At 39.6% G+C, this 16,820-nt stretch overlaps 1 protein-coding gene across 1 annotated transcript in view; it reads left to right on the forward strand.

Annotated features, from left to right (window-relative positions):
* The first annotated feature begins 522 nt into the window (after window positions 1-522).
* Window positions 523-16,820, forward strand: part of RCAN2 (regulator of calcineurin 2) — an 86,239-nt gene continuing 69,941 nt past the window's right edge. Inside the window, exon 1 of the mRNA XM_009319674.1 lies at window positions 523-747. Within this exon, the coding sequence (XP_009317949.1) occupies window positions 523-747 (225 nt within the window). The remainder of the gene's footprint in view (window positions 748-16,820) is intronic.

Below are 16,820 nucleotides of genomic sequence, written 5' to 3' on the forward strand. Positions count from 1 at the left end.
GTGATGTCTTAGTGGTACTGGTTTTGATTTCTGTGTTCATGCTACTTTCTAACAGGGTCTCTTTTTCTTTTTTTCTTTCAGTTGATGCCTGGCATAATTTTCAAAGTTATTTTCATTTTCTTCTTATCCAGTGCATTACACTTTTTAAGCCGACTGCAAGCTCAGAAGCACTAGCCTGCCTTCCCAGTAACAAACAGACTCTCTTAAACCCAAATACGACATAGTATTTTCTTTTAGGGCAAGGGGCACTTAAGCAATGCCTTGCTTCTGGTTGTATTCTGCAGCTTGTGTTGATATGGTTAGGTCTTTTCTGTGCTAATAAATGAAACTAAAGCAAAGTACCTATTTGAGCCTTGGTGAAACTAGTCTTAGTGCCCTGTTTCAGAGGTCAATTGTTACCTTAATATAGTGTGAAATATACTTTCTACAAACTAAGCCCCCAAACTAAGAATTTCCAGGTTGTGTGTGTGATATTTTTAAAAGTGTACTGTAACTATGTCTCTCTTCTTCATGCTGCCAGGGATGAGGGGAGACTCATACTTCTTTGGAATGCGAGGCCTCAGTCACTATGGCTGCATCCCGGAGGACGGAGGACAGTTCTTACTCTACTCTATAAATGGAGACAAGGATTTAAAGAGATGTTTTGCAGAGGAAGATTTTCATGAAATAATTGACTTCAACGATCTCCCGAATTCTCTCTTTGCTTGTAATGTTCACCAGTCTGTGTTTGAAGATGAGGACAGTAAGGTACAGTGTCAGTTTCCTGTCTTCAATGTAAGAGAAACATATGCTTTATGTCTGTACTTATTGTGGTTTCAATGAAACAGGTAGTTTAATCTGTCTTGTACAGGAACTGGATCACAAATACGAGTTCTTTCTAAGGTGACAACAACACTCTGCCATGATGTTTATTTCAAGAGCTTAAAAGCCCTTTTGTCAGCTACAATGACAAAAATGTTTTTCTTTTGTTCAGATTTGTAGGATACTGAAATGTGGGTACATGTCTTCACAGCAACCATAGTTGCAGTCATGATGGAGGTGGCAAAGTTAAACATGTGAAAGTATTTCTCCCACTTGCTGATCACATACCACTGTGATGGGAGGCTGCCTTTCTTGTATTTTCTTATAGAATCATTTAGGTTGGAAAAGACCTTTAAGATCATCAAGTCTAGCACAGCCAAGTCCAGCACTAAACCATATCACTAAGCACCACATCTACATGTCTTTTAAATACCTCCAGGGATAGTGACTCCACCACTTCCCTGGGCAGCCTGGTCCAATGCTTGACAGCCCTTTTGGTGAAGATGTTTTTCCTCACATCCAATCTAAACCTCCCCTGGTGCAACTTGAGGCCATTTCCTCTCATCCTATTGCTTGTTACTTGGGAGAAAAGACCAACACTCACCTCGCTACAACCTCCTTTCAGGTAGTTGTAGAGAGCGATGAGGTCTCAAATGTTTTAAGTTATCTGAAATACTTTTTATCTGGAAAATCTAAAATTAATGGTAGTGAGAACAAAGACAAGAGGAACTGCGTGAGAATATTTTTAACTCTGCAATTAGTCTAAAACAGAATGTTGAAAACAATATCCTCTTAAAACTAAAAAAAATTCAACTTTTGTGGGAAGTGTTCAGTTCCTGTTTCTTAGCCTAGTATTCTTCCTGATGGAGATGTCAGGGATATAAAACTGATAGCTTGGGACTCTATTATCCGATGAAATTAGTCTAGGCTAATTGTTATAGGCACATCTGAGGCTACTTGAGCGTCTTGTCCAGAATTTTCAATTCAGAAACAACTGGCAGTGGTAAAGTGGGTTTTGGCTGCAACTGGCTGATGAGGTATCCAGATAAAACTACAGATTCATCGGGACTGAAGCTGGCCAGGATGGACCAAGGGTCTTTAGTGGGGAAATTACCAGATGAAGGGGAAATAAAACAAAACAAGGCTTCTAAGGATACAGGCTTCCTGTTAAAGGTACTGAAAGTGGTATCTGTTGAAGCTGCACAAGTGGAATTGTTTGGGTTTAATTTTTTAGACATCTTTGTCTTCCGTGATGATGTCTTGTGTATGTTTGAGTAATACAGATTAAAAGAAAATAAAAGTTCATACTACAGCACTAAACAAAATGGTCATATTTATATATAAATAAAAAATCCTACTCTAAATTGCAATCTCGGAAAACAGTGCACCATTTTATTGTATTTAAGTCCTTTTGCTAATCATAATCTTGCATTTCTGTTGTGCCATTTTGTGGAATTTTATAACCATCTGGGAATGAACTTCACTGAAGTTGAAGGGGTTTGAAAGTCCAGTTTTAAAGGAAGAAAACAGAAGCCTGCCTAGAACTAGAGAATCTCTCTTCATCCTGCAGAGATTCAATCCCCACTTGCTCCTGAGCTTTCCCTTTTGAGCTGTATTCTAATATTTAGCTGATGGCTTAGTTAGAAAATGGAATAGGTGATTATGTAAGTATGTGGGATAGCAATCCCCAAAGTCTTGCAGGACTTAAGGCTGTGTCTTAAGAATAGCAGCTGGATCGTGGAGGTGGATATTCTGTTCCATGTGCATGGCTGTAAGCTATCTGTCGATGACATGGATTGAACAGCTCTGTTTGCGGGTAGGTAGTGACTCCTGTAAGTCTATATTTAACTAGATGGGATTACCTTCAGATTTCTCATTAAATCCAAGGACCTGGGGAGCTGATTATGATTTTTATTATTCATGTAGAACATGTACTTGTGTTCCCTGTTGATTAATATCCATAATCCTTTCTATTATTAACTGTTGCTGCAGGATAAGAGCACACATGAATTCAATATAAAATATTGTCAAGTTACTAAGCTGAAGTTTAAAATCTCACACAATCACAATAAATGCTGCTAATAGCCATATCTTCAATTATATATTGATCCAACGTATATGTAGTGGTACACTAAATTTTTTAAAGAACATACCACAGTAAAGGTTATATCTACAGTAGTTTCACTGTGTTATCCGTTCTACAGAAAGTAAAGTTTTTGCAATGTGTCTTTGACTTTTACTCCTGACCTACACTTTTAGGTGGAAAATAATGTTTAAATATATCAACTTCTGGGTGGCTGTGGCATGCAACAGTGTTGATGTAAAGAATTCACGCTGTCAGCTTTAAAGTTACATTACCTGAAGTGACTAAGAGGCTGAACTGTCAAGTTCAAACTTTTAACACACAAATATCTAAGCAATATAATCACTGAAGATAGTTTTTAAAAGCAAATGCCTTAAATATTGTTGTTTTAATTTGAAGGCATTTAACTACTGTATATCAGATATAGGGTATATTCCAGTTTGTGCTTGAGTATGGGCTTGCAGCAGCCCCAAGGGAACACTTAGCTGCACACACACCTGCACTGTGGATAAGCTGATTTGCTTTGTCTGTTACTGTGTCCTGTATCAGACACACCCTTTCACCAGTATCATGTGGCTGTACAGTGCTTCTTAGAAAGGATTTTGTGTTGCATACCAAGAGTGATGATGGCATCTGTAGCAAGCCTGAGTTTGGACCTTCATTTTCTGAAGATGAGGAATTCTTGCAGCTGAAGGCCCTGTCCTTACAGATGAAGAAACTGTATCAGGCCAGGCTTGAGTGTTCTCCTGGCTGGCATCCTAAGGTCTCAACATAGACAGTGAGTCTGAAGAGCTGTGGGCCCTGGGATCTGAAGATGAGTGTTGGCATCTGGCTTAAAGGAAGCTGCTCAGGAGTGACTGCCTGATCTTAAACACAGGCAGAAGAAAGGGGGAATATAGACTAGTACCAGCTACACGTATCTGATTTTCCTACTGTAACAGAGCATCTGGTCAAGAAATATTTCCCTACCTTTCAGACCTGTATTCTTGGAAGAAATCTCTAGTTAGCTCAGGAGAATGCCCTGGGTAGCTAGGTTGATAATACGGGCGTTTAAGGATTTGCACAGGATGGCTTAGCAGCTTCAATGCACTAACAGGTTGCTACAACTGAAGGGAGGTGGTTTTGCTTATTTCCACTCCCATTGTGGACAGCCTGCTCCTTCATACAAAAAATGGAATTGTACTTTCTGTACAATGTGACTAGAAAATACTGAGCTTTTTAGTTTTTAAGGAAGAATAAAGGCATGCAGAAGTAGATTATCCAACAGGCCTGTTGCAAAGCTGGGATCACATTCAGCTGTGTTCCCATCACTGTCCTGTGTTCTGATCATTTGTTTTGGTGTATAACCTGTTAATGGTAGGGGCAGATTTTTTTGGTGTTTTGGAGTTTACAGCACTGACTTGGTTGGGTCATGGAAGTCTTACTGTAAAGACACTAAAAATAAAATTACTCTTAAACCTTGAGATTTGCCATGTCTCTTGGAAAAACTGATGGGATGTGTAAGTATGTGAGCAAGATACGGCAAAATTGAGACTGTTATTTTTGGCTGATAGTGTGACTGAATGGGAGGTGCTGCTCCTTTTATCTTTCCTGATAAAGCAGTTGTGATGGTGAGCCAAAGGGCATGACTCTGATTACTCCTAGGAAGGGGGATGTGTGTGTGTGTTAACAGTTAATTGCTACACATAGCCCTCAGGCTTTCAGGATAGTAACCCTTTTGTTGTGATTTTGTTATGCATATATCACTGTTCTGTAAAACTGTCTTTTCTGTAATGTAACTACGTAATTTCCTTCAGGCTGAAACTGGTAAGCACACTGTCAAAGTGAAGCATCTTTGCCTCTTAAGATGGTTTCTTCAGATGCTGTAATGCCTCAGGAGATGCTTACACAAAACTGTCACTATTAGAACATGCTTATGTGGGGGAAGGATGTGTTTCCTCAAGCTGTGTAGAGGCTGTATGCTCTCCTTCCAATTTGAGCCAAAATAGTGGAAAAAGAAGAACCTATTAAACTTGATAGTTATATTTCGGATAAAGAATGGTTAATCAGTTTCTAAGCATTTTACTTACGGTGGAGCTGACTAGGAAATGATAGCCAAAGTCCATTAAGTGCTTTTTCTTGCCAATGTAATTCAAACCAATGGGGGATATTATTATTTCTGCATGAGAAGATAGTGACCAAACATGTGTCCAGTTCTGGACTTCCTAGTACAAGGAAGACATGGACATACTGGAGAGGGTCCAGTGAAGGGCCACTAAGATGATGAAGGGACTGGAGCATCTCTTCTATGAAGAAAGGCTGAGAGTTGGGACTGTTCAGCCTGGAGAAGAGAAGGCTCAGGGGGATCTTAGTGTGTTTTAATGCCTGAAGGGAGGGTGAAGAGAAGACAGAGCCAGGCTCTTTTCAGTGGTGTCCAGTGACAGGACCAGAGGCAATGGGCACAAAGAGAAACACAGGAGGCTTCCTCTGAACTTCAGGAAACACTTTCTTACTGTGAGAGTGACTGAGCACTGACACAGATTGCCCAGGGAGGTGTGGAGTCTCCCTCCACGGAGTTACTCAAAAACTGTCTGGACATGGTCCTGGGCAGCTGGCTCTAGGTGGCCCTGCTTGAGCGGGGGGGAGGGCGGGGGGGGGGGGGCGTGTTGGACAAGAGGACCTCCAGAGGTCCCTTCTGACCTCCACCAGTCTGATTCTGTGAACGTATGTTGAAGTGTATCCTAATTCTTCTGATGAGGAGGGTCAGTGTGTGAATGCAAGACTGGGGAATGAAGGTGATTAAAAATGCACTTCCTGAACTGTGAGCTTAATGGAGGCAGGGTGGGGAAGGGAGGAAAAAAGAAGTCAAACTTAAAAAGTCAATGGAAGGGATAATCCTATTTTAGTGGAAGGACTTTATTATGAAAAGTTACTATTTTCATGAGGGATTCTTTCACATTACAACTTTATTTACATATATTGGATGACTACTTGCTTTTGCTATAGAAGCCTATGTTAGACTTCCTTTGACTTTTTTTTTAAGATGTATTATTGAGCTTGGGTCTTGAAAAAGATTTAAGGCTACCTGAAGTGAGTGCTGGAATATTTGTCCAAGGATGATGCTTTAAGAGAACTCTGTAGACTTACTTGGAAAGGCTTTTTTTCCTTTGTACTTGCATTCAACTTTCTCAACAAAGCACATCTTCATGCTGCTATTTTTATTTTTAAGGTGCAGTAAAAGACACTGGACTGCTCAGTGGTCTGTGTTGTCTTTACCTTTTATATGTCAATTTTGGAACTGAAACTTTCTACTGGTGCTTTGACTCTGAAGCATACAATTGAAATGTCTGTTCAGTGTTCCTTTTAAACAAAGTGGAGCCGGTGTGTCTGCTGCCATGTGTGAAATGTTTCTTTGGTTCCCTTTTCCTACAGGCAAGAAGATGCTCTAGGAGGCAGGCTTTGTTTCTGCAGGGGAAGATCTGTTCCTTTTGACTTCATTTTTAAAAATCTAGTTTGTGAAGTCAGAACCTCTTTGGTCATATTGCATCACTGAAGCCTCTAGGTGTTGAGTCATCATTATATTTAGAGGGTGGCACACTTCTTTTTAGTCTAATATTAGTATTCAAGCCTGGATGCAGTGGAAGGTCACCCTAGCAAAGATGAAGTCACTGCTCCAAGGCTGGAAAGGAATGCAGGCTTCATTCTGTCTTCCTGGTACACTTGCTGTTGCTTTGTTTTACTTTCATTTTTTCTACCTTTTAAGGTTGTTGTCCGTTGATATGATAACATTATCAGAAACTGCCACTTGAAGCAGACCATGCCTTGTGCTGTGGAATCTCTACCTACTTTGTTTTGTTCTGCTTTAGAAATGGGATGAATATTATTCCCTGTCATTCTGTAAAAATTGAAGTGTTTCTTTGCTGTACACTGTATATGTATTTTTATTTTATTAGATACCTGAGAGCTTGCAAAGAAAGGCTGCAGGAGCAGTGTCCTTCAGCACTTCATGAATCATAGGATTCCCAGAGGGCAGCTATCTTGCACTCTTCCCTTGGTGGTGGTTTACAGACATCTAAGAACTACTTTTTTGTATGATTGTGGAGGCACTAAAATACAGCTGTAGGAAGCTGTTCTTGCTCTGAGAAGTATGCAGTCTAAAAAAATCATTTTCCGCTGCATTTATTCTGTAACTAATTTCAAATACTTCCTCTGTGAACCATATCAGTGCACTACTGTATTTCAGCTGAAAACACCTATGAACTTTCATGCTCTGTATCTGAGATCCCATCTGACTGCTGGAATGATAATCCCAACTTTTTCAGCCCCATTATATAAGTCCACTCTACAACCTAAAAGAGCTGTTGATACTTGTCATTCATAAACCTACCTTAGTTTACTTTCTATGATATAGTTGCTGGACCTTGTTAGTCAACTACGTATTGACACATGGAATGGGATGCTGGCGTAACAGCTCCTCTGTATAGCTGTCGTTTCCATGCTTTACTCACAGGTCAGTTGTGAGTTATGTTGAGGAGCTCGGGTAACAAAAGCAGTCACTTCATGAAGTCAGAGATTCTTATGTGAACTAAACGTGACTGGCACTAAGATCCACAAAGTGTATGAGTGTCGAACTGCCTAGGACTGTAGAACTACAGTAACAGTAAGGTGCTGAAGTTTTACTGGAGAAAGGGCAGTAGCAAAGTTAACCTTCATTGAGTGTTCCTTCTGGTTCGGCGGAAGAAAATGAATTAGTTTTGGTGTGGCTTGCATATCCAGAACTTTAATACATATATATATATAAGGAGGTTATTTAAGGTTGCTCTTATTGCTGTTAACAAGACAACTTGCTGAGGGTACTAAAGGCAGCTCATGTATTTATGTATGGTCTGACACTTTCTCTGAGGTGATCTGCAGAATTTCTAATGGAACGGTAAGAAGTTGTTAGTCTAGTCTGATTTAGGCATTCCTTCTGTCTTCCCTCGTAGATGGTTCTGGCTGTTACTGAAAGGCTTCAGCGTTTCTACTGTCTTTCTGGAAAAATGCATAAGCTTTATGATTTGATAGCCTTCGAAGAAACACAAAGGGCATACTGAGATTGTGCAGTTGTAACAGTATGGTCAAGTTGAATCTGTGCATGTGCCCACTTCATCCCATGCAAGTAGAAGGTATACTTGGCCACGATTTTCCTGTTGGCATCCAGGAATTACCAAGCTCCAGCTCAATCAATGTTTGATTTCCTGCTCTGAAAATGTGTTGGGCTTTTTTAAGCAACAAGAAAACCAAACAAAAAAAAGTAACAAGTATTTCTGGGCCTGAAATGAATGCCACTATCTGTAATGTGGCATTCTAATGCTGTCTAATAATTTATACAGTACTTGGGGTTATTTTCCTTGCCGTGCACGGGGTGCTTGGTAGCACAAATGCCCTTGTTTCGATGGGAGAACGTGCCTGGCAGAAGACCAACTGGGTTAAAGGTAGGCCTGTATTCGTTGTAGCTGAAACTTGGAGTAGTGCTTCAAAGCATCTAACCATACTAGTTGTTTGTAAATTACAAAAATAAACTGATTAATGTTCTTTCCAGAACACACAAGACAGCAGTTACTGTCTGCTTTTTAAATCTGGAAACGTACTTTTTTCCTTAAGAGCAACTATGGAAAAATTCTTCTAGTGTTGGCTTTCTGTGGTCATGCTCTACTCTGCAGTCTAGAGGGAATGCGTTATCTCAGAAAACCAGGGTGGGTGGGAACTCTTTCCTGGGAAAGGACCATTCAGGGTAAGTATTTCAATTTTTTTGTACAGGAATATAATTTTCTTATCAGTTCTGCTAAAATGTACAGAGTTTTGAATAATAAGACATTTTAACAAAGGCATTGGTAAATCCATGCCAAGGTTTATGAGGACCTTCTGTTGTGGCATGAGAAAACATAAGCTCTGGGAGCCAGAGGGAATTGCAAGGTCTTATCTGTAAGTCAGTAAAGAATTGTTCTGTTAGTTACTCCTTTCTCTAGCACAGTGGACGTTGTAGGATGAACTGTGGGTAGGTCTGATTTGGATATCCCTAAACACTGTACAAATTTAGATTAAGATTCCACTTTGCAGTTGTCTGTCTCCTGTAATAGGTTGAACTAAATTCCTGGACTCAAATGCCTTTTGATCTTTGAGGAAGTCGAGATCTGGCCTGGAACACTGAGGCTAGTATGCCTTTCCTCTGAATTCGCTACCAGTGTTAGCTGGGACGCGGAGTTCAACCAAGGATTTCTGCTGACAGAGAAGCTTTGTTGTTGTTGGGTTTTTTTTTTTCCTTCTGATTATCCTGCTTGGAAATATTTGGGAGTTTGACTGCTTGTACATGGAATACTGAGCCTTTTTTTTTTCCAGGATGATGGCATGATATGTTGCTTTCTGGATGATAAGCAAGAGAACCTAGCAGCAATCTCTCCATGCAATTCTATGCCATTTCCTATTTACCAAGTTTGAGAGGGTTTGATTTATTGTAACTGGTGATACTTGCTATTCTTGACCAGTGTTACTGCTGGGTTTTTTTTCTTCTTGTCTGGCAATCTAAGGTGTAGCATGTTTTTGTAAAGCAATATAAAGCCAAGAAGATAGACACCAGGTCACACTTGGAATAAAACACAGCAATGATTTCTACAGGAACTTCCTTGCATCTAATTGAAACTTTTATATTGGCACAGTGCATATTAAAGCAAGAAGTCAACCCTTCTGGTATCTGCTGACACAAGCAAGAGCTACATCTTTCAAAGGAAAAAGCTGCCTTTAGTCTACAGAAAAGTCTTTGGTTTGTTCCACTAAGTAGTTCTTATCTGCTAATAATCAAACACAGTTGTGCCCTTCTCCCTCCAGCAAACTGTCATTCTGAAGTCAACAAAAATACTGTTAGTAATCAAAAACTGCAGTAAAGCCATTCTAATGTGGTTAGGGCAGCAGCTGTTCCTTATTTTAATACCATCAGAGATCCTAATCCATCCACAAGTTCTGATATCAGTTTTCTGGCCCAAGGAAAAGACTTCTAAATGAAGGTCAGCCTTCATTGCCAATGCATAAAGACATTGCATTTACAGAAGCTATGTTCTGGCTTAATCACATCCAAAACAGTAAATTTACAACTTTAATTACCAGTTATTTAAGGGAATTTCTCAAATGTTTCATACAAAATATATTAAGAACACTGCACCAGAGTTTAATGTAATTAATAAATCAAATAGTGCTTAATAGAGGTAGGAAAAAAATAGCACTTGAAAAGGAATGTAGTCTTAGAAAATGAGGGATACTGGAAGGTGATTTGAGGTAATGGAGTGGGGAAGAGAGAGACAGCAGCTTTAAGATCGTGGCATTGGTTAAGACACATTCTGCAATAGATTTGAGCACAAAGGTGAGAGATCGTATTCAGAGTTGAATCAAGGTGAAATGAATTATCAGTTACTTATGTGCATTTGAAAACATGTTTTCTTCTGTGCCAGATAAATTCATGCTTCTTTGTGGTTGATGAAAGTTTTAGCAGTTGCTGCAATACTGCAAGGATTTCTCTATAGCTGTGTTCTTGGATCCAATCCTCAGGCAACAAATCTGATAAACTATATCATTCTGTCTGCTGAGGAGTTTGTTCAAATTCTTGGTTTCTTGTGTAGTACAAGTGCGTGAATGGTTTTAAAAATAATGTATCTTGTACTTTTTTATTGTCTTGCTTTAATGTGATTACTTTTAACTGTAGGTTCTTTTGCTCTAATTGGATTTTATGGACACTTTACCCTGCTTAAATTACATGACTTTTGTACTGGGCTTTGAAACTTAATACAGAAGCAGAGGCATTAGAGACATGGTAGATGTAATGTGTATGTCTTGGAGGGATAAGAGAAACCTTTTCCAGTGATAGAGACTAATAAGCTGGAAGTTAAGATGGCAGTAGGATGGGGAAAAGAAATTACAGTATCCCTGGCAAGAGAGTAATGAAGGCATCTGTTACACTGCAGCAGGGTGGATTCAGATCGGTATGTGTTGTCTTTAACTGGTTTTGCAGTTAATCTAAAAACCATAAAGACACTGTAAAACTGCATGCAATCATTCAGAAATCTTGCATTTAACATTACTGGAACTAGTATTGTGGAGAAATCCGATAGTTTCATTCCCGTGTTTCCAGTATGTGGCTGGCTTACAAGGGAAGAACAAAACTGAGAACTTTGTAAGATGTTGAGGAAATGAGGTACCAGCCCCTTACTGAGTGCAAGTTGGCCTGTTTTAAGGCCTCAATAACAGACTGCTGTGCTCCGTGGGGCTGACTTTAAAAGCCATGATAAAGGCAAGCAATGCATGTTTTCTGTTTTTATTCTTCGTGACTCTTCTGAATGGTGATTGTTTGTCTATTTCTCAAGATATTTCTTGTTGACAGCTTTGGGGTTTTTTCCTTTAACAGCTGGAGTCCATGATATCCCTGACTGAAAACATAGTCAGTTCACTCAGGCTGAAATACCACCAATGTTGAAGTGAAGGGAATGGGTATTTCACATGGCTGAGATTGTGTTGCATCAAGCCACAGGGCTATCCAGATCAGCCTTCTGCCAATTTGGAAACTAGATGTATTTTTATTTGGTTTTCCTTCAGTTCCTAGGACAGGGCCATATACAAACTGAGAGCACTGACACAGTGCAGGCCCTGATCCAGAGGCTGGCACCTGTGCCATATCAAACATGTTTAATATACATTAACAAGTTTACTTTCTTTTGATGCTGGTTGCTTTCACTTTCTTGCCTTTGCAAAGCTTGTGGGTGGATTCTCCCAAGAATGTCTGTTTAACAAGCAAAAAGAAAATTCAGGTTATATAATGATACATACTTAAATGACTAGACCCGTTCTGTTCTTATCTGCTAGTGATCCTGTTCCTCTGAATGAATGTGCATGGCTGCTTCTCACCATCTGACTTAAAGGTTTTGGTCACAGACAGTTCCAAATTCCTTTAAAGTCTGCTGCTGTCAACAGGAACTGCAGAAATACATCACAGAATGGTGTTATGCTGTCCTTCCTTCCGTAAATCCCCTTATCTTTTGTATCTGTAACTACAAATCTTCCTTGCTACTGTGACCAGTTCACTTCAGGTATTTCTTAAAACGTAGTGTCCGTTATATCTGCTGTGTGCTCTGTAATACAGCTTCTGATATGAGTGTTCCAATTGCTCCTGTTTGTCTTGTAGTTAGGGGGAGAAACACACAGCACAAATGGTACAGGAGTGTTTCTTAGGAAGATGATCTGTCTTCCTCTTTTATATTCCATTTTCAAATGATTTAAATAATAATGCTTATACCTTTTAATAAGTCTTTCCCAAATAAATTGTTTTAATCACTATTGATTGTCTTAATCTATCACCCTTACAGTTTTGAAATGAAGTTTTTCTGACTCCCTGCTGTTTCATGACCTACATACAGTAAATGCAGTGTGTCCTGTGTATGTATTTAAATTTTGAGAAATTTTTGTGGCAGTAACTGTCACTTACTGAAGCAGAGTTCCGATTATCTATTCAGAACTCTATTGCACTATAGTCTTTCTGTTGATTGAAAAATGTATGATCAGATTGACATTATGTAGTGACAAGAAAACAACCATTTAAAATAGCTTGTCTAAACTATGTATCTGCATTTCATGTATTTACTTCAGGTCTAAGAATTAAATCCTTATCTGATATTTATCAGAGTCTTAAACCAGAAAGAGGCGGATGTATGCCTCATCAATACCTTTATTGAATATGCTACAAAATAAGATGAGATTTTTCTAAAACTCGTATCTTCCATTCCCAGTACAATCCTTATTTTTCCAGCCGATTCTTTCTTTGTGGTGGTTGTTTTTTTTCCTGTCAGTAGGTCTTGCACAGATCTGCACTTTGAATGAGAATTATTCCAACATAAAAAAACGACCACCAACTACTTTCTGGTAGTGTATCTGAAGGGGCAGGGTGAAGTCTGAATGCAAACATTAACCAGATGCTGGATTCTCAGCAAATTCTTCATAAGCTGAAAGTTATGTGAGGACAGTGACTGTTTTAGGATTTTGTGTTTTACATGTACTGCAAATACGCAGTATACAGTTTCTGCATAGGCTGATCTCCTCAAAATGTTTGGTATCTACTTTGCTTTTTCTTCTACTTCTGCATTAGCAGTTAATGCCCTCCCTACCTTTGCTTTTGAAGGACCTTCAGCTATCCTTTATCCATGTTCTTGTAGCATATGGAGTGCTATTAACCCCAGACCTATAAAACATGGGTTGTGTCAGTATTCTGTGATACTGATTTTTAGGAAAACTTTAGATTCTTGTTAATGCCTTCTGTGGTTTTGAGCTTTATGGTACACCTGAATCACCATCTGTGTATGGGCTGTTTTTTTTCTTTCTTCCTGAGGTCATAACTTAGGGTGGGGTGAAGAAGAGTATTTGAAACTGGGATTCTCTCACAGATGCATCACTTCTGAAAACTGGGTAAAAACACCAATATTGTGGAATTTGAGATTAAAATTATGAAAGTGAAAAGCACTGTTCCGCTTCCTTCTGAACTTTCCTTGCACCTAATAATCATGCAGCAAGTCACCTTGATAGTGAAGATAAACTTAATTTATACCCACTTAGACTATTTATGCTGTATAAAGGAAAATCTTGGCTGGTACAGAAAAAACCCACTCTTTCTGTGAATAAGCCACTGTGTATGACCTAAAGGACATCAGAATGCGTGTGCTCTGGCTGTATCAAGTGCCATGGGTGCCATCTGCTGACTCCTTCATGTACCACATAGCTCTTCAGCTGTGGGAAGAAGGAAAGATAACATATGTTAAGGAATGTAGTTTTAAATACCCTGCCACTCAAATATTAAATACAAAATATAATTTTTAAACCTTGCTGCTTTTGTGCAATATGAACAACAGTGTTCACCCTAAATGTGTTTGTTTCATTTCAGCCCTGCAAGATAGTAGTAATAGTTACTCTGTAAAACTATCAGTGTTCTTTTGCAGTGTTTTTACTTAACGGTGAACCTAGATCTTAATTTTTGCAGTGTATTGTGGCTCACTGTCTGAACTCAGCTTCTAGCCGTGCACTTTTTTATTTTTTCAACTTTTTTACATTTCTGAACTTTCCTCATTCCACTTATATTATATTCCATATATGGTATCCTGTAAATAGCCAGGAACTGAGACTGAAATAATTTCTTTATTGTGCTTGCTTGCAAATCTGGTAAAATAGATTCTGTTGTCCTTGGCAAACATACCAGCAGTGCTACCAGGTAAGCTGGCATAAATATTTGGCTAGACCTGATTTAGTAACAAAGCTGAGAAAAGGGGCAAACTGGAGGAGTACAGTTCAGTGAGACCCTAGAGTAGTTTATAGCCTATTTATTAAATTGGTTTTAAAGGGAAGCTTCTGTTTTGTCTTGCTTGTCATAGTTTTCTTTAAAACCTAAATTAATGTATTGCTTTGGGTCACTCAGTGTCAGTATCTACTGAGGAGAAATACAATCCTAATAAGTATGGAAGTGTAATATCTAATGCTGTAGTCTTAGGCTGTGTTGCTGCTGTAAATCAAGTAGTGTTCTGGCAAGGGTTCCAGCACTATAATGTGAAATAATGGTTTCAACTGGATTGTTAAAATGGTCCATGACATGCTTTTGGCTGAGGACAAATAGTACTTTCCCTAACAACTTCCAGGCATAGTTTGGGAGTCTGCATGGTCCCAGGGATCATTCCCAATAGCCATGTCAGAAGCTAAGAGTTAACAGTTTCCTTGGAATAACTTAATTATCACTTAATAGCATAGATGTGGCCAGCACATGGTGGTTTGCGTCAGGGCCCCAAGTGCCCCAACAGGCTTCAGTTACTGTGACCAGCCTCACCACCTACTTATTGGTCCGGGAGCTCCATTTAAGATCAGGATGGGGCCTTCATTCCTGCCCTGAACAATTACATAGCCCGACCTGTTTCAAGTCTTGTCCTTGGACCCACATTGCAGCCTTGGCCTTATGTTGCAGCCTTTCTAGTTTTGGCTCTGGTCCCATCTCTTTTTCCTTCTGACTCCCTGGATAGACCTGGACCTGTTTCCGTTGCTTTCTGTGGCCAGGGCTGTTGATGGTTGCTGTGACCAGCACCTTGCTCAGCCCACCCTGTTCAGATGCTGCCAGATAGGCCCTGGTCTGTGAGGGTACTGCCTGCACTGTGGTCACCTTCAGCTTCCAGCTAATCCTCATTCATGGAGCAGCTTTGCCCTTGCTAGTCCCTGACAGTTGGCCTCAGGACTTGGGAATGGGCCTTGATGCCACTTAACTCTTGTCATGTAGAAGTAGCTCTAGTGTCCTGATACCAGTCTAAGCCTGCTGGATTAACTGGAGATTTCTCATGCGATATCTTGGGATCACATGATTGAACATATGGTCAGGGCTTAGGCTAGTTACTCATGGAAGTATTGCATATGAAATAGGGACAATAATTCCAGAAATATCTAGTGGGGGACAAAGAACACATTTTAGAGTTGTGCAAAATCAAAGGTTGGGTGTACCTTCTTTGAGACCCTAGTGTAAATCAAGGGGTGCTCCAGAGACACTCAACATAGCTGAAAGCAGAATGCAAAGGCAGATCCTGATGGAAAGTAGTGCGACTTCAATCTTGATGAACGTCAATGCCAAAGCTGATGTGCTGAAGGTGACACTTTGCTAGTGTCTGAACCCACACGTGGCTAGCAGTAATGGGTTGAACTTGAAAGTGCAGTTAAGTCAGAAGTGGGTGCTGAAAGAAGTTTATAAACATTCTTTTTTCCTGTTACCTGATCTTCCAAACCACAGTAGAAAATATAGTATCTACAGAGGAGAATAATAGTCAAACCTTGGAATGATATCACCAAGACTCCTGTATTTCCTATCCAACTTTATTTGCATCTAGCAAAGCACTTAAAATTCCAGAGTGTTTCTTCTTTCCTTGTAAGGACAAAAGCAAAACATTCTAAAGCCTTTCACCGAAAAATGGGGTCACTGAAACCTGAATATAGAAGTGCTGTGAAGGTGTGTGCTTGGGATATAAGAACAAAGGTTCATTTTCCAGCTTTTTTTATTCTTTCAGAGAACTTGAGGCTGGTTTCCTGCTTTGACATCTGTTTGAAGGAGCATGCAGTCTGCCTTTAAAATTGCATTTGAATCTTCCATGGTTGAATTATAATGAAACTAGTATTTTTTTCCCCCAAAAGAATTTGGTCCTTGATTACCTGGGATTTTCTACTGAAACCCATTTTGACTAAACAAAAAAACCCTATGGAGTTCTCATCATGGCCACCTCCTAAATACTTGAGACAGATGCCTGCCTACTTTGTCAGAAAGATTAGAGAAAACATCTGAAATGGGAATTCATACAGTTCCTTTACCTTTTTCCTCTTGCTGTTTGCTTTCCTCTGAATCACAGTCTTGCTTCTTGCAGATTATAAAATCAGAGGGTGCTCCTGTGTGCATATTCTGTCTGTCATTTCATGATGTAGGTTCTAATTTTCAAATTACTTTCTCTTTAACTAGAACATACTTCTAGAAAAGAATCTATTTTTTTAAAAGCTTGTTTGTATTATTGGTGTGCGTTACCATGATATGTTTGATGGATACATGAAACTTGAGTTACATAAAATTTTAGATAGAATCATGGAATAGTTGGGGTTGGAAGGGACCTTTAAAGGTCATCTAGTCCAACTCCCATGCTGTGGGCAGGGACATCTTCAACTAGAGCAGGTTGCTCAGAGCCCCGTCCAACCTGACCTGGAATGTTTCCAGGGGTGGGGCATCCACCACCTCTCTGGGCAACCTGTGCCAGTGTCTCACCACACTCAGCGTAAAAAAAAAAAAAAAAAAAAAATCCTTCCTTAGATCTAGTCTAAATCTCTACCCTCCCTTAGTTTAAAGCCATTCCCCCTTGTCCTGTTGCAACAGGCCCTGCTAAAA

Source organism: Pygoscelis adeliae, unplaced genomic scaffold (genome assembly GCF_000699105.1).
Source record: "Pygoscelis adeliae isolate BGI_AS28 unplaced genomic scaffold, ASM69910v1 Scaffold121, whole genome shotgun sequence".
NCBI lineage: Eukaryota > Metazoa > Chordata > Aves > Sphenisciformes > Spheniscidae > Pygoscelis > Pygoscelis adeliae.